Source organism: Pezoporus wallicus, unplaced genomic scaffold (genome assembly GCF_028554395.1).
Source record: "Pezoporus wallicus isolate ANWC-B61680 ecotype Strahan unplaced genomic scaffold, APGP_CSIRO_Pwel_v1 scaffold_7402, whole genome shotgun sequence".
NCBI lineage: Eukaryota > Metazoa > Chordata > Aves > Psittaciformes > Psittacidae > Pezoporus > Pezoporus wallicus.
In genome coordinates, this window is record NW_026641037.1 from 1977522 (window position 1) to 2002175 (window position 24654).

A 24654-nucleotide genomic window follows, 5' to 3' on the forward strand; every position below is an offset into this window, starting at 1 on the left:
GGTGGGAGGCAGGAGGGGAGAGAATAAAACCTGTCTGATTGCATTTAGGAGGAGAATCAGATTGGTGTCACTGGCTACCAAGAAAATGTTCATTCCCTTAACATACAAATTAAAATATATTTTTGCAGATGATATATTCTGCTAACTATACCTTGAGGAAAAAAGCAGTAATTTATCATTGAACAATAACAAATCAAAACTCTGGGATCCATGAAAAACTGGATGCTCATTTTCTATTCTTACTCATTCCAGAATGGGCAGTATTTGAAGATCTTTTGGTTTAAAAGACACTTGCAAATAAGCACAGCCAGATTTTCTTCCTCTTTCCATTCCAGAGAACTGATAAAATGAGGTTAGCTTGGAAGTACAGGCTCAGAGAGCAAGCGGACCTTATCAGAATGTTCTGGTGACTTGCACACAAAGGAACAGGAGAAGGTGGAGAAGGCAAGACAGTTGCACTCAGTCTACTGTCATCACCGTAAGAAGGCAGAAAAAACAAACATGTTATTTTGGTGATATTTAGCACAAAGAAAAAAGTTCAATGGGTCATTAAATGCTGGCATTGAGAGAAACATCAGAACATAACTAATCTCATCCACTGTCCTACAATTCACATGAACTGTGAAGATTAACATCCTATCTTTGCAGCCAGCGTACTTTCCCAGTGAATACAGGAAGAAGCCTGCCCAGAGTGGGACTTGAATTATAACATGTTAACTACTACTGCTGACAACAAAAAGAATAGCATGAGAAAATAAAAAAGTAGTCGCCAGCAAACAAACATACTAATTGTACTAAAAGTAATAACGAGCAATCACCATGTTTGTTTGAATTTAAGACTCATAGACTCATGGAAGACACTGCATTTCACAAGAGTTTAGATCAGAAGAAAGAATCTTTGCAGACTACATGGTACACAGCCCTTTGAGCCCCAGCAGGGCCCACTTTAAACCTCGATGAGGGAGTGCATCCTGAGTTGCCTGGAGCTGGCAGGGTCAGTAGGTACAGTGAAGGCTGGAAAATACCATCAATGATAAAGGTTTCACTACCATATTTTCAGCTCCATGAAACTCTAGAACTGGCTCATATCAAGGAGTTGCTCATTTTCATTTCAGCATGTTGCATTCTGTCCAATAGGCAAGTCAGTGTGCATTCCTACAAAGAAGCTGAGCATTTATACATTTGTCATGGAATATGTATAAAATGCATAGTCTGAAACTCATTGCACGTAATATCATCCACAAACTTCTTAATAATTGTCTTTTTTGTATTCTCATTCAGCATAGACAGCTCAAGTTAAGACAAGACTATTTAATAGTCTTCATATGCCATGATAGAATCATTCACTTCTTTGATTGCAGGTTAGCATGTGGCCCAATCTGACAGCAAATTAAAGTTATCACTGACAATCAACCAAGAGGTTCTTTGTGAAGGTCTCTATCAGTCTCATGTAAGTTGACAGTCTTTTCAAATCTTGCATTAATTGTTATCTATCTTTATTATCTTGGCAGAAATAAAAGATGTATTATGAAGATAACCCAGATAAATTTTGCTCCAGCAAAGGTAAATCTCTGGATCAGGTCTGGAAAACAATGACAGAAAGATGACTACCTTGTCTCAAGCACTTCAGAATTTATCTTTGAGAGAAACCAAGATTTCATTTCCCAGAGCCACTAGTCCAGCTACCAGTTCATTTACAGTAACTGCAGTTTATGTAATCTGTCATAGCAGTAATACTCAATACTGTCAGAGCAGCAAAACTCAGGAATAACTTCTTAGAAGTCAGTGAACTTGCACTGATTCAGTTAAAAAAAAAATAAAATACAGTTATGAGTAATTTGATAATTCCTTAAAAAATAAATGGTGCCAAGGCAAATTTATAGGTAAGTTTTTACAACAGTACTACAAACTTGCACCTGCAAATCAAATCGAAGTTATCCAAGGTTTGAGTATACTTCCTGAGCAGAAATTTTCTTGTTTTCTATACTTTGCAGGTACAGTAAAGACCAGGCAGAGACCAAACAATTATATGAGGACAATACATTGTGTTTCCCTAACATAATAAAAATAAATTTCATTTTCTGTGTTTGCATTTTTTTTGAACTAGACAAGTGTCTTGCAGATGAAGCCAACTGTTACTACATCTCTGAATGCAAATGTAAACCTAATTTTTCCTCTTAATTCTAAACCAGTCACAATCTGATTAAGCCCACCTTTTCATTTATTCTTCCTTGCCAAACATGAAATCTCTTTTTTCATATCATTCTTCTGATGAGGGACTCCCAGACCTCCAAATCCACAGAGCCCAGTGACCTAGAGCAGCAAGTGACCTTTATCCCTCCTATACTCACCTCGTTCACTTACTAGAGAATCCTTCAAAATACAGTCATGGCCAAAAAAGCATATCCCAGATTTTATTCTGGATAGCCACCTTCCCGTTTTGCAGTCTTACAAGCAGAGTCAAGTGCAAAAGGCAGTCAAAAACAGAAGAGAAAATTGGTTTCTTGGTATGAAAGGATTAGCTTGAGTTCACCCTCTGGCCCCATCCGAGTTTCACTGCTATGTGGCCACACAACGCTCCAGAACATAAAACCTTGTCCTGTATGCATGTGCACAAAATATATTAACCTTCTTCAATAAGTAACCACAAAGCTTTCAAAATTCAAGATAATAAAGCAGAACCCCTGTGGATTTCAGTAAGAAATTTTGGCCGAGTCTGGACTGAAAGAGATTAAGTATTTGTAGTTATGCCCAGAATAATTTTACAGATCAAGCTTACAAATCTCACATTAAATTATAAAGTGGAGGTAAGCAGAGGCATGAAAAAATATTTTATTCTTGCTTTTAACCAGTGGTCACAAAATGGATAGTAACTTTCTATACCCAAGCAGTTGAAAGTTTTAACTTGAGCATATAGTGTGAACAAATAAATGACCACCCATTAAAGGAAAAAAAACAACCAAAAAAACAAAAAACAAAGAAATGTTCATCACACCATTTTTCTTATCTCTACCATGCAATAGAGGGTACTAAACACAAATGCAGTTCTCTGACAGTTTATTAATACCATAACCAGGTTACAATAAAATAGTATCTAAGCATTACTTTAATATCTTATATGCAACTGTGCTGTCCACAAGGAGTTCAGCTATACAACAACCCATTGATCTCTTTCCCTAGCAAAGAAGTAAATATGGCCTTTGTACGTGATGTTGTGCAGGGATTCCATGTTGGAACCACACAAGGGTGTAACAGAGGAACTACTCCCTGTAATTGCAGATGGTTTTGAGCACTGAAACTGGAAAACCTCAAGAACCGTAACATATAAACTGTTCATACAGTAAGCAGAGAAAGAACTGAAAATACATGCCTAATACAGAAGCCTGCACTGAGGGAGATGAACTACTTTTACTTTCCTGAGAAAAGTTAGCCATTCACAGAGGCATGCATAGACTTAAACTGGAGCTGTCATGTCAGCAAACACCTCTCAAGTCCATTACTGAATTATATGGTACTGTTCTCAGGTGCCAAAAACCATGGTAACTTTTTAAACCATAACTTCAAATTTTAATTTTACCTATTAAATATTAAAATATTTTAAATTAAATATACATGAAAATTATCATGGAAGCAAAATTGCAGATTTCATGTTGCCTTTTGCATTTTTCACTGACTGCTGTTTCATCCGCTTCCAGACAAGGATTTCGTTTCACCGGAAGAAAGTTCATTTTATCAGGAGTTTGGAAGAAGGTTGAGCATTAACCTCAGAGTTTTGCACCTCATAATTCACTCTTCTGAACTGTCTCTGTGAACAAATTTCTCCTGCTTATTAATAATTAATCTTAGCATTCAATCATGTTAATAGAAAAAAACTTGTCAAAACTAGAACCACCACAATTTTAATACATCAAGATGGGGCTTGAGCTATCGCTCGTCAGTAGCAGAAAGCATGCATCCTATTGGGAAGGCCCTGGCTGCAACATACTTTGCATAAGAATCTAACAGCAAGAGATTATTTCTCAAAGGCAGCATGCTGATTTGCTTTCTGAGGCTGTGACAAGATCTGTCAGTGATATTTTTTTTTTAGGTACAGAAGTGCACTGCTGTATAGACGGTGAGTGCAGGACCTAGGTCCCACAGGCCCTGTTAGGACTTTTGCAGGCTCTAAGCACAAGCCTGAGCCGTACACAATTCATCATGATGACACCAGCAGGGCAAAATGCACTTATGAGTTTGCAATTATTAAAAAGAACACATTAAAACACTCTGGCATTATACAAATTCTCCTTCTTCCTGGTTAATAAATATACCCTAAAATTTATCATGTAGCAAAATAGAGATGTACTGTTATTTACAAAATATTCAATAAGGAAGCTGAAGGCGCTATTTCTTCGTAAACTTCATATCCTCTCTTCAGACACACAAGTGGCACTTTCAAGTACAAACCTCTTGTGTGCTTCCAAACATTGTAACTTGAGCTACCTAAAGGTAGAATTCAGTGCATACAGAGCTAGAAAAATTCCAGCACCTTCATGCTCTATAGTCTCCCCACAGTGAGGAACCACTGAATTATTTCTCTTTGCTAGGAAATGATGAGTGTGAAACTCAGGAACTCACTGAATCCCATGCTGATAACTCTTGTTGTATTTACTGGTCTCTCCCAAGCAGTCATTGAAGGAGCACATGTCCAAGACTTGCACATATCATCTGTAGCATGATGAAGAACACTCATTTACTACTTTATGAACTGATTTCTTATGTGTTAGATGATGCACCAGTATAATTCTGAAAATACATTACAGGGCTGCAGTAGTTATAATGTTTTGTTCATTAGTCATTTAAGGAACCTGAATGTGCACAAATCCATGGGACCTGATGAAATACATCTGTGCATCTTGAGAGAACCAGCAACTGAAGTTGCTAAGCCACTACCCATCATATTGGAAAAATCATGACAGTCAGGTGAAGCTCCCGATGACTGGAAAAAAGGGAAATATAACCCCCATTTTCAAGAAGGGGAAAATGGAAGACCCGGGACAGTAAGTGTCTGTGGCTGGCAGGGTCACAGAGCAGATTCTCCTGGAAACCATGCGAGGGCACATGAAAAACAACAAGGTGGCTGGCGACAGCCAACATGGCTTCACCAAGGGCAAATCCTGCCTGACCAATCTGGTGGCCTTCTACAATGGGGCTACAAAACTGACGGACAACGGCAGAGCAGTTATCATCTTCCTGGACTTGTTCAACACTGTCTCTAAACTAGAGAGGCATAAATTTGATGGATGGACCACCTGGCAGATAAAGAATTGGCTGGATGACTGCACAGGAGACCTTATAGCAGCCTTCCAGTATCTGAAGGGGGCCTGCAAGGGTACCACAGAGGGATTCTTCATCAGGGATTGTAGGCGATAGGACAAGGGGTAATGGATTTAAGCTTAAAACAGGAGAAGTTCAGGTTAGACATAAGGAAGAAGTTCTTCACTGTGAGGGTGCTGAGGCACTGGAACAGGTTGCCCAAAGAAGTGGTAAATGCTCCATCCCTGACAGTGTTCAAGGCCAGGATGGAGAGAGCCTTGGGTGACATGGTTTAGGGTGAGGCTTCCCTGCCCATAGCAAGGAGGTCGGAACTAGATGATCTTAAGGTCCTTTCCAAACCTAACCATTCTATGATTCTATGCTTTTTTAAAAGTCAAAATATGCACAATCTCCCAAGATACCCACATATGATGGTATATAATACAAATAACATTGTATGCTCTAACCCACATTTAGAAAAAGGTCGCTCCTTTACCTCTTTATTTCATCCAGATTTGGCTCACAGAGATTTTTTACACCAAATAAACTCCACTTTATCACTATATGTTCAATAGAAACAGACATATTAAAAAAAACACAAACTATTAAAAGTGACCTTTTTGCCTTGTGTTCTCTCCCTTCAAAACCTATTTTTAAAATGGTGATGCAGTTCTTAAAGCATGTTCCACTCCCCATTTCCAGTATTTTCAGTCTCCTAGGACAAGAAACCACACATCATTTCCACCACACTTCTGCGTAGACCAGTGTGTTGTTAACTCTGCCCAGTCACTTCAGTGCTTTATTACAAGTTCAGACTTTACCATGCGAGGCAGTTGCTGATGCTTTCCTATGTGATCATGCTGCAAATAGGAATATTTATTTTGGGCAAATTCAACAACAAAGCATTTTCCACTATATTAAGTTTTGCCACTGTGATAGGAACTAATGAACTTCAGAAAACACATGCAAAAAAAGCACAAGTATGGAAAAAATATTGCTTCTGCATGTTAAAATATTGGGTTTAGATGATCTTTAAGATTTTATTCTTTATGGATAAAATTTTCATCATCTACATGCATGACACAGAACCTTAATCTCACAGTAGTAACCAACAAGTAACTCTTCTTCTTAGATTTGTAAAAAAGTTTTTAGAAATCTATTTACAAGGGATCCTTGATACAGGACTTGCTAATTGATATCTGTATACTTTTTCACATGTCTAAACATCATAAAAACTTTTTGCTCCTTGTCACACTCGAGGTATTCAGCACTACTATACCTTTCAAAAGCATCTTTAGTATTTAAATCTGGTTTAGATTTCTTATATTGGATGTTGCAAGAATTATTAAAATTCACACCACAAATACAATCTGCCTCTCATGTAGTATGACAAATGTCAAAAGACACTGCCAGAGAAAACCTGTTAATAAATTCAGCTCTAGGGACTCCAAGAACTTGGAGGATCCCCCAGAAACACAGCTAAATCCAATCATACTTGTATCTCCAATGAACTAGAAAAGTAAGCCCCCAGTGAAAGCACCCATTACTAATAAGTTTAAATAGGTGACAGGCCAAAAATGGTTAGCCAAATGACACACCAGCATTTCAGCTTAACCAACCATGAACCATTGCTCCAGCAGCCAGCAGTACAGAGCACAACATGGTTATCAGCTGCACAGACTATCTTGAGTTGGCATGTGTATTGATAGTGTTGCTATCTCAAGCTAGCCACAGCCCTTCAGGAATAGCTCTCATGCAAGTATTCTGGAATTAAAGCCATTTTAACATGGAGTAAGATCTGAATAGCCAAATTGAATCAGTGTAGTCAACAGCACAATGGTTTGTTCCCCTTCTCCCAGTGAAATCCCAAAGGGTATGTAACTAATTTCTGCAAATTTCAGGTTCCTGGGTGGCTTTCAAGGTTAACCACAGTTACAAATAGCAATACTTTAACCTAGAAAGAATATAAAAAAGAAGAAGTCTGCAGCTGACACGAAGGATTAAATCCCTCGGTCTACCAGAGATAAAAAAGGAAAACAAAATAAATAAAAAAATAAAAAATAAAAGAAATTAAAAAAAAAGGAGGGGCATATTTGGCTTCTGATTAACGTTTGGGAAGAATGATATGTCAACCTTACAAGAACCACAAGATAGTATGTAGAACAGTCAGTTTATGCCAACAGCACAAGGTAACCAGAGAGACTCAGTACAGTGGAGATAAGAAATATTTAGAAAAGCTACTTAACAAGGGACAAGAGTTGATTTATGGCCTGAATGAAAGACTATCGAAAGTATTCTTCTTGATTTCAACAGGATTTAAATCAAGTTGAGCCTTTAGGGAAAAAATGCAGAGATAAACCTTTTATTAACTGTTACAGCTTTACAAAAAGTGGCTGAATTAATATTAAGTTTACCTATGGCAAAAGAGCCTCAGCAAGAAGAATGTGCTGTCACTGCTTCTGCTAACATGCTGAATACTGCCACCATAACTGCCACCCAGAGCTCTTAAAGGAACAAGGAGCAAATGCACTCTTCAGAAATACAATGTTAAACCAAATAAAACACTAAATACTGGGGGAGATGGAGGATATTTAGTTCAAATAAACAAAAAACAAACAAAACACAAAAAAAAAACCCATGAGCAGAGTAATCTGCAAGATACATGTGTTTTGTTTAACTTTGTGTGAACTTATCTTTTAAAATGAATCTTTTATTAGTAATGTTACCAAACACAAGATTAACTAAATCCATTAACTGTAACATCAAATTCTTAATAGTATTTGAGTGATATGCAAAAAAAAATTAAAAAGAAATAAAAATTAAAAAAAAAAAATAGACAAGCTGTAGTTATTTCCTTTGCAGTGCTTCCAAAGTATTCTAGACCAATCTCTTGAGAGGACCTTAACACTCCAAACGTCCCATGTTACCAGTTCTAGATCACTTGCTACTAGTCATGAAAGAAACAACTCTACTTGGAGGCTTCAGAATCAAAATGACTGAACTGGTAATTAAAGTTATGATTTTATTCTTAAAAAACTTCTGACAACAGCTTGATTCAGATAAGCAAGAAATTACCAGGAAGCTTCCAATGCCCTTGTTTGCACTGCATTATGCTATCAGCAGTCAATATTAGCAACTATATTTTTATAAAGTATCTTTTACTAGCCAACTATAAATATCAATTTTTATAGTCACACTGTAAACAATCAAGTATGACTTCCTGTTCTAAGCTTAAAGTTATCATGATGTGAATCTCTACACTTCTGCACTACTTGATTACTACACTTGTGTAGAACACAAGAAAAGCACTAAGTATGAGCTGAAGGAGAACACACTTAAAGGTTTTAATCATTGCACCCTAAATTTATAAACATGGCTCCGAGGTCTATTGTTAACTACTGCAGTCCTTAAGAGCACAAAACTCCCCTTTAATTGGGATCTTCACATACCTGCCAGTAAGCATTTGCAAACTCCTGTTCCTGGGGAACAACACCACAAGCAGTACCCAAGATTTACATGATTGCTTTAATGTTCTTTATCATCCCTTCACAGAGTGAACTGTAAGCTTCTCATACTAAGACTGCCGGTGATTCTTTACCATGTTAGTATGACACAATAAGTAAAAATTTCAGAACTGGGAAACTCCCAATGTTGTGGAATTTAATTTAAAATACTACAATTTTATTATGAAATAAGAAGATTAAATATTTGATGATTTCCTTTTGGGAGTGTGTTCAGGTGAAATGCCTCCAAAATGTCTTTTGGCCTTTCCTTCATTTCAAACATATTGACTGTTTCTAAACATGAAGGAATTCAAAACTTGCTTTCAGAGACTACTATGAAAGATAATTTAAATTAGTATTACAGTATACATGCTACATCTGGTAAAAGAAAGACAAATCTTATTTTAAACTTCTTCAGAATAAAATTACCTAATACACATAAACAAGAATAACATCAGACTAGGTAATATGTTCTCACCTTTCTGTTTTTGATTCATCGTCAGCTCGATAGTGCTCAACGTCTTGGTAAAGAGACTGCAATTCTGCTTGAAGTCCTTTTTCCCGTTCTATACTTCCTTCATAAAATTTAATCTCCTTTTCCATTGCTTTTACTTTTTCTTCCATCACCCTAAATTCATGAAGTATCAAATAGCTGACTCCACAGTATTTACATACTGTCTCATCCCGGGACATCTAGAAAGAGATACAATTATAAGACTGTTAGTAAGAAAAGTTGAACTAAAAAGCCAACCTGAATGACACTAAATAATAATAATAAATCTGAATAATTTAAACCATTTACTGCTCTGGAGCATTTATGTTCAGATGATGCTACTGCTTTAACATAAAAAAAAAAAAAATACAAATTTTAAACTGAATTCTGAACTGAAGTACCTCTGAATTATGTCTGATGTATTAAAATAAAATGCTATGTTTTACAAAATTATCTCCTTAATGAATTTGTGATTGCCTGAGCCAGAAAATGTTATTTACTGTGGCTTTTTGACAAGTCATATCCAACTTAAGTAGGCAAGATGAAAAGTGGAAAGTAAATTATATAATCCAGCAATCTTTACAAAAATAATTCAAATGAGTAAGGGACTAATTATTATGAAGTAGGGCCCATGTCCTTGAGTGTTGTGGAAAATGTAACCCATTTACTAGGTATGAAGTAATCAAACACTAAAAAAAACCCACAGAGTACATAATATACATCTAATAGAAAGACCTTTACTTAAATTGAGAAACATACTTTTGTAAGTGATCAAATTATTAAGCTTTGCAGTAAGGCTTCATAAATACAAACAGATACACATGATCTGACTTTGACACACACATTATTCAATGTATCGGTTATTCCTAATCATTTTAATCATTTTCACTTCCAGAAAAAAATGCTCAATTTACAAGTGATGCAGAACTGAACCTGCAGAAGAAATGGGTATAGAGTAAATAAATCAGCCACGCCAAGCCAAGAAGGTCTGACACTTCAGTAGGGGGCATGGAAGCACCTGCGTACCAGCACAAATCACTGTTTCCTGAGCGTAACAGGTCCTACCCTGTTCTTGTGTCACAGCGTAAATGCATTCCAGATGGATAGAATTAAGACTAGATCAGAGGAGACTCATAATATAGCTAAAGAAACAACCTCAAAGCAAGAAATATAAAAAGGTATTGGTAAGCTTGGAGATGTGAAAGACGGAAAATGAGTGGCAGCTGAAAGAGCAGCTGTGTGTTTGTGTATTGAGAGATTAACCAACCTTTAACCTTTCTTGCAATTACCAATTGTTTACAGAATTTTGCATAATGACTTATGAAAATCAGAAAGCTGGAAAACTGCAAGCAGTTTAAGTCAAAGAATGTAACAATTCCTTGTCTTACAGGAAAAGAAAAAAAAAGACATTTTGAGACATTGGGATAAACTGAACGGAATCAGATGACAGAAAACAGCTTTCAAAAATTATAAACTACAGACTCATGATCTCATGATTCAATAATCTGTAGCACTTTAAATACAGCTTGATAAAAATGGTATTTCAGGATGCCCTGGAATTACCAGGCCAAGCTTTATTTAATCTCAATTCTCATTTCTTAGGTTTGCCCCAGTTTAAAATACCCCTAGTTACAGTTGCTGTGAATGAGCTGAAAATGCAAGTTTATTTTTCCTGGCAGCGGCAAACTGTGCTTGGAAATATGAAACTGTTATTCAGGATAACTACCATAAAGTTCCAAAGCCTTAAAATTACTATATTGAAAAAGGACAAAATGAGCTGCTACAAGGAGCACAGGAGGGGGGCTCTTATCCCAAAAAGAACATTGTGCTCTCATGCAGCACGACCGACCACTGCTGTCTTTGAAATAAACAGTTACAGAAATTTCACTGGGTACAAGGATTAAAATCAAAATAAAACAATTGGGGTCCTACACTGAAAATGTTCTATGCAAGTAGTAACAGTTTTTAGTTTCCAAGTTCAATTTTGTTATTGAACTTAAAAATAAATGAAGTCATACAACAATAAACACTATCTCTCTGGACATAGTAAGAAGTGGGTCTCGCTCTTCTTCACTTTCATTCCTCGGGTGAAATAAAAACTTGAAAGGATTTCAGATCAGGTTGGATTTTTAAAGTATTTGCTACATTGCTAAAAAAACACAGGAAAGCCAGAGGCCTTATATTATAGCAATAAAGAAACAAGTTCTGTCTTTTAATCAGAACCTTGCTTCTGTACACACACAATTACCCTGCAACCACTGCAATATACTGTATATAGATTGATCTAGTTTTAAAAGATTTATCTGTAGTGTAAATTAGCAGTTTCCTAATACCGGTATACAAACTTGGCATGGGTTGTGTGATACTTAACAGGCAAGCTAGCCCAAACTAAATTCCATGCTACAGAACATTAACACCAATAAGCAAGCCAACTAATTTAAATCCATGTATGCCCAAAATGCCTAGAAAAATAATAGGATGCAGTTGAAAGTGAATAGCTCCAGAAGAGCAAAGCCTGAACTGGTGAGAGCAAGAGGTGTATACTAATATGAATTCTTATCCTAAATCCAAGATTCCTCTCTCATGCCCACAGTGGTCAAACCACAAGCAGGACTTTCTCCTTTATCTATTTCTATTTCTCCTCTTTTTAGCATTGTCAAAATCACAACCTGAGTTCTTGCTGATGCTCAAAATACCTCCTGAAATTCCTAAGCTGGTTGGATATTTTTTTCAGAAGCTACTGCAGTTTCACACAGACAGGTACAGAGAAATGCTGTCAAGCTGTAGATGCCAATTCCATTCAGCCAAAATGCTGACAAAGCTATCTTAGGGCTACACCAATTTTAAGATCAGAGCCAGAAAGTATCCTATAGCTTTGAAGACTACTTAAAAACAAAACATTTTGGGGTTTTGCACAGTTTCCAAGAGAAATAACATTACTTTATCTATATGTGTATTTCTCTATTGTCACCTTTTTTTTTGTGAACCAGAATGTCTGATCATTTAGAACCAATTCTGACTGTGAGGGCAGAAATATTTAAGTGTCTGAAAGTTTTCAGAAGACAACCTACCTGGTTGTCTAAGTTCCCCACTGAAGAAAACTCTGGAGTGTGAGGGTAGCCCTTTTCAGATATCAGATAATCCATATAGGAAGAGAGATTTATAGAGAAAAGAGTCCATTAGACCTTGTATCTTACAAGGTCTAATGGAATGATTAACCAATACACAACTATTACATAAAAATCTGTAGGAAACAAACCTGCATTAGTTCTTTTGCTTACAAGGCTACCTTTTCTGGAATATTACTTTTGAGTAAACATGAAGAATGTGCGTTACATACACAATGACTTACATTCTCAGATTCTATATTTTACTATTTACATTTGATCAGAAGACTGTTTTCACCTTCTCAAACTCGAAGTTGACATAGACAGTGGGATTGAGTGCGCCCTCAGCAGGTTTGCTGATGACACCAAGCTGTGTGGTTCGGTTGATACACTGGAGGGAAGGAATGCCATCCAAAGGGACCTTGACACACTTGTGAGGTGGACTGATGCCTACCTCATGAAGTTTAACCATGCCAAGTGCAAGGTCCTACACCTGGGTCTGAGCAATCCCAGGCACAGCTACAGGTTGGGCAGAGAAGAGATTCAGAGCAGCCCTGCAGAGAAGGAATTGGGGGTGCTGGTTGATGAGAAAATGAACATGAGCCGGCAGTGTGTGCTTGCAGCCCAGAAAGCCAACAGTATCCTGGGCTGCATCAAAAGGAGAGTGACCAGCAGGTCGAAGGAGGTGATCCTGCCCCTCTACTCTGCTCTTGTGAGACCTCACCTGGAGTATTGTGTGCAGTTCTGGTGTCCTCAACATAAAAAGGACATGGAACTGTTGGAACAAGTCCAGAGAAGGGCCACGAGAATGATCAGGGGACTGGAGCACCTCCCGTAGGAAGACAGGCTGAGGAAGTTGGGGCTGTTGAGCCTGGAGAAGAGAAGGCTGCATGGAGACCTCATAGCAGCCTTCCAGTATCTGAAGGGGGCCTATAGGGATGCTGGAGAGGGACTCTTCATTAGGGACTGTAGTGACAGGACAAGGGGTAATGGGTTAAAACTTAAACAGGGGAAGTTTAGGTTGGATATAAGAAGGAAATTCTTTCCTGTTAGGGTGGTGAGGCACTGGAATAGGTTGCCCAGGAAGGTTGTGAATGCTCCATCCCTGGCAGTGTTCAAGGCCAGGTTGGACTAGGCCTTGGGTGATATGATTTAGCGTTAGGTGTCCCTGCCCACGGCAGGGGGTTTGGAACTAGATGATCTGAAGGTCCTTTCCAACCCTAATGATTCTATGATTCTATGATTCTATGAAGTAGGGAAAAAAAAAAATAATCAGGGGCAAAGCACAGTTTGGCAAGAATAGAAACAGAAACTGTGAGAGCTCTAATTATAAAATGGAATCTGTATGTCCTTAGCAGTGAGAACAAGCAGTGAATAGAAAGGAAAACAAAATCAATTAGGAATTCGAAAAACAAACATAAGTTAATTTTAGTATTGTGCTTTTGGTCAGGCTGGACAGCGAAATTCAGAACAAACAGGACTTGAAAAGGGAACAGAGGGATACTAAAAACCCCTGCTATTTGAGTTAGCAAGATAGTACTGCATGCACAGTAACAACATGAAACCAAAAACAAACTCATAAGGATAAAGTGTTTGGACTAGGAAGATATTTGATCCATAAGGTTTTGAGCTACAGTTCTGATACACATTACACCAGATGCTATAAAGAAAGGACAAGAGCTACGGCCAAAACAAGCTGTATCACAAGGTAGCATTTCTAGTTGTTCCACTAGAACATCTCTGGGAGTAATTTCAACTCAAGAGCTGCGTCCGATTTTGGAAGAACTACTATTATTCCATGGTTACATAGATTTCTTTAGCTACCAAGGGCAATTGCAGAATTGAGCCAAGATGGAAGTCACTCAAATTACATCTGTCTGACTCAATACTGTAAGTATCTGTAGAGCAAAAGCCATAAGGAATAAAATAAAAAATAAAAGTTACTTTGATGGTCTGGACCAGTTTTAGACTTTTGACTGTCAAGACAGGAATTTTTATCCGTTCAACTTGACCACATAACTACAGGATACATCAGTCTGTGAATGGCTACTCTTCTACTCTGATATCCCAGATTCCACCCATGAAAATTACCATGATAAAGAGCTAAATTCTTGTTAAAAGGAAAATTATCCACTTTCTCACTTAGCAGTGCCTTGGAAATACAACATCCCACATATGGATCACTTATGCTAGAAACAGCCCATTACAAGCAGCTAATAAATAGCCGTGACTCTTAAAAGCCAGTCCTCAATTAATGAGATTCTTTAAAAAAGCTTTAAATACGTTTCTGTGCACCACTAAAATAAAAACACAGAGCCATGAGCACAGATGTACTCCTTGTACATTAATTTTACGGCGCAGGGAAGGGAGAGTCTAGGGGAGCTGCAGCACTCACCATTCCACTTGCATGACCAAGCACTCCTCAGGCACATAAACCAGTAGTAACAGCTCTTCTCTTTCCCCAGTCAGTCTGTCAGGACTGAGACTGCTTTAGCAAGGACTGGCCAAATAACAAAAAAACAAACCACACTTGTAGAAGAACAATACATAAAATTCAGGGGGGAAAAAAATCATTATGCTGCAGCTGGGTGCTCTTAAAATTATTTCTGAATATTGTTTTATTCTATCTCTACTTGATTCTACCTTATTATTGGAATCTACTTTACTTTTTATTTTTCTGAATCTAGTTTTCTGTTTTACTCCTCCTCTCCCGTACTACTTTAATTTCTCTCATGCTGTTTGTCCTTCTCCTGACAAACCAGCCAATCCCTATTACACACACACACACACACACACACACACAGAGAAGTCATTACTCAAACCACACAACTGATTTTCTAGGAAGAAAGTGGAGTCTTCTGCTGCATATGCAAAACCAAAGAGGCATTTGATTGAGATTGATCTTTTTCTGTTCAATGATTTCTGAGAATCTCAATAGAAACTTCACTTCTTTAAAAGTTTATTGTGAGCTGAATTTTCAGTCAGCATCTACTCAGAAGGTAATACAAATTGGATGCTAAGCCATGCTTCAAACATACTTATTTGTTCCACTTCCATAAAATATTAGTTGCAAAATAAAAGTCACAGTACTTGCTTTGCATACATATGTATAGCGTAGAAATAGGCTTGTAGTAAAAACTGAATATCCTGCTCTCAGAAGTCTCATTCAGAACATGCCCTGAAATAATCAGTTTGTAATTAAAGGAAGTAATAATTGGATTTCAGGTAGCTTTAATTTTTTCCTGCCTGTGAGTAAAGCAGACTAATGAATCATAAATGCACTATACTGCACTGTTCATAACTGCACACATTCACACAAGCCCTGCAAATATCCAGCATGTGTCCAACAGCACGGACCTTACAGGTGCTCCTAAACGCATTCAGGATGTGTTACAGCACACTCCAGCAATCTACGCAATGCATGGCATTGCGACAAAATGTGATACTTGTGCAGACAAAAGATAATTTAGCCCACTGTTAATCATTCTTTGCCTGACAAATACTGACTTTTTGCATCTGTAGTTGCAGCAGTTGTGGAGCCCCTCCTAGCTACAACCCAATTGCATGTGATGCAAGAGTTACTGCAATCCCTCCAATTCCTAGCAACTTACTTGGACGCTGACTGCAAAGAGGGTAGAAAAGCTTAAATGTAGCGAATACAGCCCTAGCCTTATAAGTATACCAACAGATAAAAATGCTTTGCTGCCCTACGTGACCATGAGGGACTCCAGAGTTCCTACACTAAGAACAGAAGATTGTTATCCAAGTTCAGAAGACGTGCTTTCACAAATCACCTAATACCTCAATACACAGTGGTAACAAAGCAGGCTACCTTTAGTATCTGAGAGCTGGTTTTCGCAAATCAACTATGGGGTCATGGGTATAAAGTTCACAGCTGAGAGCAGCTCTTTAGGCTGTAACATGTGGGCTTATACCAAAAATAAGCAGATACTTTCTAACATTTTCAAAGCACATTACAGTCACTCAGAACGTTCACATCCTTGGAGCCTGACATCCCAATAAAACCCAAATGTAAAAAAAATTAAAACCAACAAACAACTAAGAATGTGATAGTCTTCTTTCCTTTTTAAGAATAATAAACCAACAACAAACCAAAAATACACACATAAAAATGCCGCACAACAAAATACACATGCAGCCACTGAAGTAAAGGAAACACTAACTTCTTTTTTACATTCCCGTGCTCTGTGATACTTCTCAGAAAGAAGTTTGATGGCATAAATTTTAAGACATTCAAATACATGAAAAAGTAGCCATTACAAGTGTAATGGCTGCAAAGTGTTTTCTACAGTCCTGTGACAATATAGTTAAGAGAAAATGCAGGGTTCTACTGAGACAAACCAACCAACTTAGTTGAAATGCTTGCTACTTGGCACACCAAATCTGCAAGCATCACCTCTCAGATACAAGTGTCCCTAAAATAAGGCTAAGAGGTAGAGAATACCCTCCCCAAAAACCGTCACAGAAGAGAAGCTATGGCTTGGACTTCATTTAGACAGTTTTCTAACTGACTGGGTTCTCTCTTTCCTATGAAGTTACTGATTTTCCCATGTCTGCTGCCAGAACAGCAGTGGCTGTTCCCCATATTTGCCATCACCACCACACCATGAGGCATAGCTTCCTCCGGGAAAAATTACTCCTGCTGACTTTGAACACTGACAGACATTGCTCAGTGAGGTAACCACACTGCTAACATGCAAAGCCACAACTCAGGAGGGTTACGTTTTTTTTTTTAAGAAACAAATCATGATTGAGATCTTTACTCATAGTTTCTAAGAAGTATGCAACTATAAGTACAAAATAACACTATAAGCTTTACTATTTTAATGGACATATGGATGTTTATCCATTTGGTTTTGGTTTTTGTTTTTTTCATTAGCAGTCATCTTGCAATGCGTATTGTGTGAAAGAGGTATGAGAGTGGTAGAAGGAATGAGAGAGAGAAAATCAGGGCCATGTAAAATTCTTACATGACTCTTTAAGGGAAAATTGATCAGAACATTAAGAACCAAGGTCCCAACACATCTATCATATTATTAACAAAATATCAAGAAATATATTCCCTTCTACATTAAAATTTTCTTTAAAATTTAATAAGCATAGTGGCATCACCTACTGGACCCAGTCACCAAATGGTCAGTTTGTATCAACTTTTGCCATGATATTACGGCTTCGCTCCAACAGGTTGTCTCACAGACTCTAGCAGTAGAACAGTCTGCAGAATACTCTGTTCCAGGTTGGCACAAGATGTTCTCTTCCCCATACTACCCTCTACAAGAGCAGTTTTGGAGGTTGCTATGTCACTGTTGCAAATATTGATAAGCAGCTTGGGAAGCTCCATCCACTAGGAGCGTAAAGGAGAAGAACGAAGAGAGCTCTGGTCTGCATCCTCTCTTTCGAGAGAGCTGCTTGATCTGTTGTCAGCACTACACCCCAACCTCCTGCAAACCAACCCAAAACAGCAAGTGAATACTCTGCAGCTGCAATCGCAATGCTTAACATACTCTCTCCAGACACACATGTTCCTTTGGCCTGCAAGCTGCATGTTGGGAGCATGTGCTTGGTTTGGCAAAGCAATGTACAGCTGGCACAAGTTCTACTTATGTTCGTAGCAATTTAAAGCTAAGATTCCAAGAGAGATGTTATAAAATCCAAGAAGCAGAGAATGTGGAGGGAGTAAGAACATGTGTACATAAAAGGTAGAAAATACAAGGACAGGAAATTGTGAGAATGACTTGTATCAAGCTCTGTATCTTGTAACTATACTACAACTACAACGCAAGTCAGCTGAGTGAAGAGACAAGGAGCAGTAAAGGATATGTAAAACCCCAACACTTAACTGATCCCAAAATCCAGCAATTGTCATTGCCTTCCAGCTCGCATATCTCACATGGAGGTAAGGGCAGAATGGGTCAGGAACAGCTTATTCATGTACATATCTAGAAATACTGTGTCTTCTGCATTCAGATTTTTTTGTTAAACATGTACTGTAGAACTGGAAGAGATCCGAAGAGATTGCCTGCCCCAGTCTCCGACTCCAAAGCAAAAAGTCTGCCTTACTCATCCCCCACATCACCACTGGAAGAATTCCACATTTCCCCTGGGTGATTTGCTCTACAGTTTCATAATATTAAAGCAAAGCAAGCCCAGAAAGGTGAGGATGAGATTAATTTGCAGATGGAGATGAAGGACAACCACCATTTTCCTACACATATGAATATTGTTATTGTGCCCTTAAGTATTTTCCAGAATAAGTACACTCAGTTCTACTATTCTTTCCTAGAAGGACAGGATTTTTAACCTCTACTGTTCTTGCTATTTTCTAAACTTTGGTCAGTCATGTTATTTTTCTTAAAGCCTGCAGCTCAGAACCAATACCTCAACAGCTCTGAAGAATAAGTAAGGCCCATGTTTCACATGCAACTCCCATACTAATAAACTTAATGGCTGCTTTCTTTTTGTAACATCTCTTTGTTAAAGTTATTCTGCTTATGACCTGATTATAGACCTCAGTGTAAGGCTTGACAAGTGGACAAGGAAGCTGAATCAGTATGTATTTTGTATTGATACATTGGACTTACTCTTTCCAAATATGCCTTATTCTTACTAAGAATATGAAGTTTAATGCTGTTCCCAGATTGCCCACAACCCCTACCAGACTGGCATCAGTGTATTCCTTATGGTAATCTAACATGCTAGCTCAATGAAAAACAGCAGAGACTGACAATCCTACTGAGAGAAATAATGTCATCCCTTTTCTGTTCCCACTTTGTGCCTGCACTCACATCTGCTTCCTCCCTGTGCTAGCACACATATAGCACACAGATCAGGAACTCTTATCAGGAACTAATACAACTGAAAGACAAACAGGTGAGGTGCCACCAAACTACAGCCTTAAGTCACTCATGGAAATACTGAGCAGTACTAGATCCAGAATAATTCCCTGATGTACTTCACATGCACTTCATCCAACGACTTGGCACAATGTTTTGGTTTTTTGTTTTCCTTTATTTAGAAGCTTGCACTGATTTTTGCTAACCACCTTATCCTGTTGATGCCTGCAAACTCATTTCTAAATAAGCAAACATATCTGGTGTCTTTCCTGCTACCGAAACAGCTGCTAGTGAGTCTGTAAGTTTCCCAGGCTCTTCTCCTCCCCTTTTTTAAGGGCAAGCATTCCTTTTCCTTTCCTTTGGCTATCTTACCCATCCCTGAATTCTCAGAAACCATCACTGATGGCTAAAAAACTTTCTCAAGTTTCCTGGACTATTCCAGGGAGAATTTATCCAGGCTGTGCTAGCCTGAATACGTAAAGCTTTTAAATTACTTGCTAATTATTAGATGCCTACCAAAAATTGAGGACAACTGGGTGTAAAAACATAGTGTTACAAAAAGTGACTCATGTTCCACTTGTGTGCATCATGTGGCATTTAAAGAGCCTCCTCATAAGCTACCCCACATAAATAGCAGCATTATTAACATTATAATAATCCATCTACCAAACAAAGCAACACCCTCACACACAAAGAGAAGATACAAGAAAATAAGAAGGGGAATGTCCCCTTCCTATCTGTATTGACACTGCTTTGGAACAATTACACGTTATGCTTTCCAGTCATTCCAAATTTAGGGCAACAAAACATGTCACATGGGGTAAAATTTGAAACTCACATACCAGTGACAATGCCATTACAGAATGAGCACGTTCCTCTACAGTGTTCATAGAGTCATAGAACGGTTAAGGTTGGAAAGGACCTTAGGATTATCTAGTTCCAACCCCCTTGCCATGGGGTTGCCATTAGTGTGTAAAATATATATTCATATAAATTCATTTATGTTCATATTAATGTAGTACAGCCTGGAAAAGAGAAGGCTCCAGGGAGAACTTGCAGCAGCCTCCCAGTACTTGAAGGGACCGACAAGAAAAACGGAGAAGGACTTTTTACAAGGACCAGTAGGGACAGGACAAGGGGGAATTACTTTAAACTGACAGAGATGAGACTGAGATTAGGTATTAGGAAGAACTTCTTCACTCTGAGGGTGGCAGGACACTGGCAGAGATTGCCCAGAGAAGCTGTGACTGTCACATCCCTGGCAATGTTCAAGGCCAGGCTGGACGGGGCTTGGAGCGACCTGCTCTAGCAGAAGGTGTCCCTGCCTGTAGCAAGAACTAGGCGATCTTTAAGGTCCCTTCCAACCAAAACACATGAACATTTGTCATATATAACAAAACCTAGAACACACCCAATCTAAAACAAGGAGCAAGATGTATGAGATATGGTACTGGAATTCAAAGGCCGGCAAAATAGTCCTGAATCACTGGCTTATGTTGTCTCCAAACACCGTTTTGTTTTTCATACTGCCACTGTTTCATACCTTGCGAATTTCCTCAGGCAGCATGTAAATGGGGACGTGCCGCTCCATATCCTCCCAAAACTCGGCAGTGGTGTCAGGGAAGCTGCCGGAGGTCACACAGTTAGAGCCTGCCCTCAACACCGAGGCCGCACGTCTCCTCTGCCCCACACACCCACGCTACACGGGGCTCAGGCCAGTCCCCAGTGGCCTCCCCACTCCCGCACCGTCTTCTCAGAGCAGACTGGGAAGCAGCCGCGGCGCGCAGGCCACGGCAGGGAAAAGAGAGAGGAGGGAACGACGACCCTCCCTGGGGCACGGTAGTGCGGAGCCCCAAGGCCCGGGACAGCCAAAGGGAAGCGGGGACAGGGGAAAGCGGCCGAGCGGCCATTTTCTTACCGCGGCTTCCTCCGTCACCACGGCAACGGCGCGCGGCGGCTTGTGGCGAGGGTGAGAGCTCCTCCCCAGCGCCCGGGCACAACTGACCGGCCCGAGGGCAGTTAATAACGGGGAACAGGAGGAGCTGCGCTGCCGGAGCTGGAGCTGGCTATTAAGGGGGAGGAAACCGGCGTAAACGCCGATGTTGTTTCACTGCAAAGCCTTTGTTTCATGTGAGCTGTCATCCCAAAACCGGCCCTCACGCCCAGGTCAGTTACGTGACAAAATGTGCTCAACCTCTGCATGAAGTGGGTTTGCACTGTCAGAAAACAAAAAAAAAAAAAAAAAAAGAAAAAGGGGGGAAGGTGGCCTGGGGGTCCTGGTGGACACAGGCTCAATAGAAGTGAAGAGTGTGGAGCTGTGGCAAAGAAAGCCAGCAGAATGCTGAGTCACATCAGCCAAGGCATCACCAGCAAAGATAGAGATGCTATTGTCCTACTTCACTCAGCGCTTGGCAGGCCACAGCTGGAATACTGTGTTCAGTTTTGGTGCCTGTTATGCAGAAAAGATGTGGACAAGCTGGAGAGGGTCTAGAGAAAGGCCACAGAGATGATCCAAGGACTGGAAAGCTGCGTGAAAGACTCAGAGAGCTCAGATTGTTCAGCCTTGAGAAAAAGTGGCGCAGGGGAGACCTTAATACCATGTTCCAGTACTGAAAGGGTGGCTACAAGGAAGACAGAGACTCCCTTTTTACAAGGAGTCATGTGGAAAAGATGAGGGGCAATGGGCACAAGTTAATCCTGGGGAGAGTCCAGTTGAACACAAGAGGAAAATTTTTTAACAATGAGAACAATCAGCCATTGGAATAATGTCCCCAGGGTCATGGTAGATTCCCCAGCACTGGACATGTCTAAGATTTGGCTGGACAGGGTGCTGGGACATCTAATCTAGGTCATGCGTTGCCTAGAAAGGTTGGACCAGATGATCCTTGAGGTCCCTTCCAGTATGAGTTCTATGATTCTATGACTTACTGAAATCCACTTGGGTTCACAGCAATACAATAAAAATAAATTAGGAAAAGATATGACAATCGGGAGTTTTCAGTATAACCCTCTTTCAATGGAATTCTTTTCACATTCTACCCTCCCCTCCTTTTCATCGCTGATTATTTTACATACAGCCCCTTCAAAGCAGGCCAAAAAATTGAGCTGCTGTTTTGAGACTCAGGCTTTCCTGCATCCCATCAGCATTTTTTCAGCAGCCATTTGCTCCATCCCCATGCTCCCCAGCACACTTGGGTTTCTCCATCTGAACCTGATGCAGACTTTTGATGCTGTGGATGAGAGGCCATGAGTGCAGTTGGGCTGCTCACCAGAGCTGATTTCCTATATGCCCAAAGCATTTCCTACGTACCCAAAGCATTTTCTGTATGCCAAAGCAATCCTGACATGCCCAAAGCATTCCCTACAAGCCTTATACGGAAAGCTAGCATCCCCCCCCCCCCCCCCAAGAAAATAATTAAGCAACAGCCACTAAAAACTGTAAAGAGGCCACCATGAAAAATGAGGTGACTTTCCACCAGCCTTGCTAACCTGATTTAATTTATGCACAACTCGCTCTTTGCTGCAAAGGTTCAGTCTCTGGGGCAGCATCAATAATGTTTCTTGGAGCAGTGCTGTGCAGCTGAGCAGAGGGGGGAAGAGCTTGCTATTTGAGAAGACAGTGAATTTTATTGGAAAAAAAGAAAAATGGGGGTGTTGGTTGACAAGAAGCTCAACGTGACCTGTCAGTGTGTGCCTGCAGCCCAGAAAGCCAACTGTGTCCTGGCCTGTATCACCAGCAGCAGGACCAGCAGGTCAACAGAGGGGATTCTCCCCCTCTACTCCACTCTTGTGAGACCCCACCTGGAGCACAGCATCCAACTCTGAAACCCCCAACACGGACATGGACCTGTGGGAGTGAGTCCAGAGGAGGTAGATGATGCTCAAAGGCCTCGAGCACCTCTCCTATGGAGACAGGCTGAGAGAGCTGGGGTTTTTCAGCCTGGATAAGAGTAGGCTCCAAGAAGACCTTATAGCAGCTTCCCCGTGCCTAAAGAGGCCGACAAGAAATCTAGAAAGGGACTTCTTACAAGGGCATGTAGTGTCAGGACAAGGGGGAATGGCTTTAAAACTGAGGGGAGATTCAGATTAGATATTAGGAAGAAATTCATTATTGTGAGGGTGATGAGGCACTGGCAGAAGTTGCCCAGAGCAGCTGTGGCTGCCCCATCCCTGACAGCGTTCAAGGCCAGGTTGGACTGAGCTTGGAGCAACCTGGTCTAGTGGAAGGTGTCCCTGCCCATGGCAGGGAGGTTGGAACTGAATGAGCTTTAAGGTCCCTTCCAACCCCAACAATTCTGTGATTCGATGAAAACTGCATGAGCAAGAGCCGGGGGTGCGGGGTGCCGGGCAAGGGAAAGAACCAGGCACGCGGTGCTCTCCGTCACCCCCCGTCTCTGCAGCACGGTCCCACGAGTGACTGCCTTCCCCCACCCCGCCCTCGCGTGTGTTGCCGTCGTGACCCGCTCCACCTTGCGTGCCGGCCTCCGTGCTGCGCTGCATCCTTAATCCCCGGGTTGGCAGCAACCGGAGCCGCATGCCCCAGCCCCCCCCCCCCCTTCATTTAACCTTTTCCTGATCCCACGCGTGTGAAGGGCCGCTCGCCCCCCGCAGAGGCATTTAATTAAGAGCGACGTTAACAGCGAGACTGGGAAGGCAGCGGCTTTGATCGGCTGGAGAGCTGGGGGCGGGGGGAGAGGGGGCGTTCGGCCGCGCCTTGCCGGCATATGTTCTCCCTGCGTGATGGCGGCGGCGGCAGCGGGGGGTGGCGGGCCGGGCGCCCAGCGCCTCTCACGCGATGGCCGCCTATCGTGCCGGGGAAGGGTGTCGTGCGGCGCGGCGGTGAGATCAGCGCGGATCTCCGCGGCGGGGGCGGGGAGGAGCGGCAGTCACGCAGCGGCGGGAAAGGCGGTGGAGTAGTGACTGATCCCCCCTGGCCCCGGCGGCTCCCGCTGAGGGTTATCCAGTCCTGGGGTTGGGAGACCGTGTCCAGGGGGGTTAACGGGAGCCTGTCCTGGGGGTACTTTTCTTTGTCCTTTTTATGCAAGCATGTCAAAAGCATGGGGATTGGAACTAGATGAGCTATAAGGTCCCTTCCAACCCAAACCGTTCTGCGATTCTGTGGCTGAAGAGAGCCTGTGCTAGGGGTGCTGATGCCCTGGTGGGAAGCACGGCGCAGAAGTTGCTCAGGCCATGCTCTGCTCTGAAGTGGCTCTTTCACCCCTGCAGGAAGCCCACACAGGATCCACACTCCACCCCATCCATGCATCCGGGTGGCCTAGGACTCCAGTGGGTTGAGGGGGGGTCTGCCTGCCCCTGCCCGGTTGCAGGGAGGCCAGCGGCGGTCCAGCCGTGCCTCACGGTGTGGTGTGGCGGCAGGCCTGCGTGCGTGCCAGACTCAGTGA

At 40.9% G+C, this 24654-nt stretch overlaps 1 protein-coding gene across 1 annotated transcript in view; it reads right to left on the reverse strand.

Annotated features, from left to right (window-relative positions):
• The window catches only part of LEKR1 (leucine, glutamate and lysine rich 1), a 57091-nt gene extending 36097 nt beyond the window's left edge, over window positions 1–20994 (reverse strand). The window contains exons 1-2 of the mRNA XM_057421892.1: window positions 20796–20994; window positions 9277–9491 (exon numbers count right to left, since the gene is read on the reverse strand). Coding sequence (XP_057277875.1) covers window positions 9277–9491; window positions 20796–20843 — 263 coding nt within the window. The 5' untranslated portion in view covers window positions 20844–20994. The remainder of the gene's footprint in view (window positions 1–9276; window positions 9492–20795) is intronic.
• Window positions 20995–24654: the final 3660 nt, after the last annotated feature.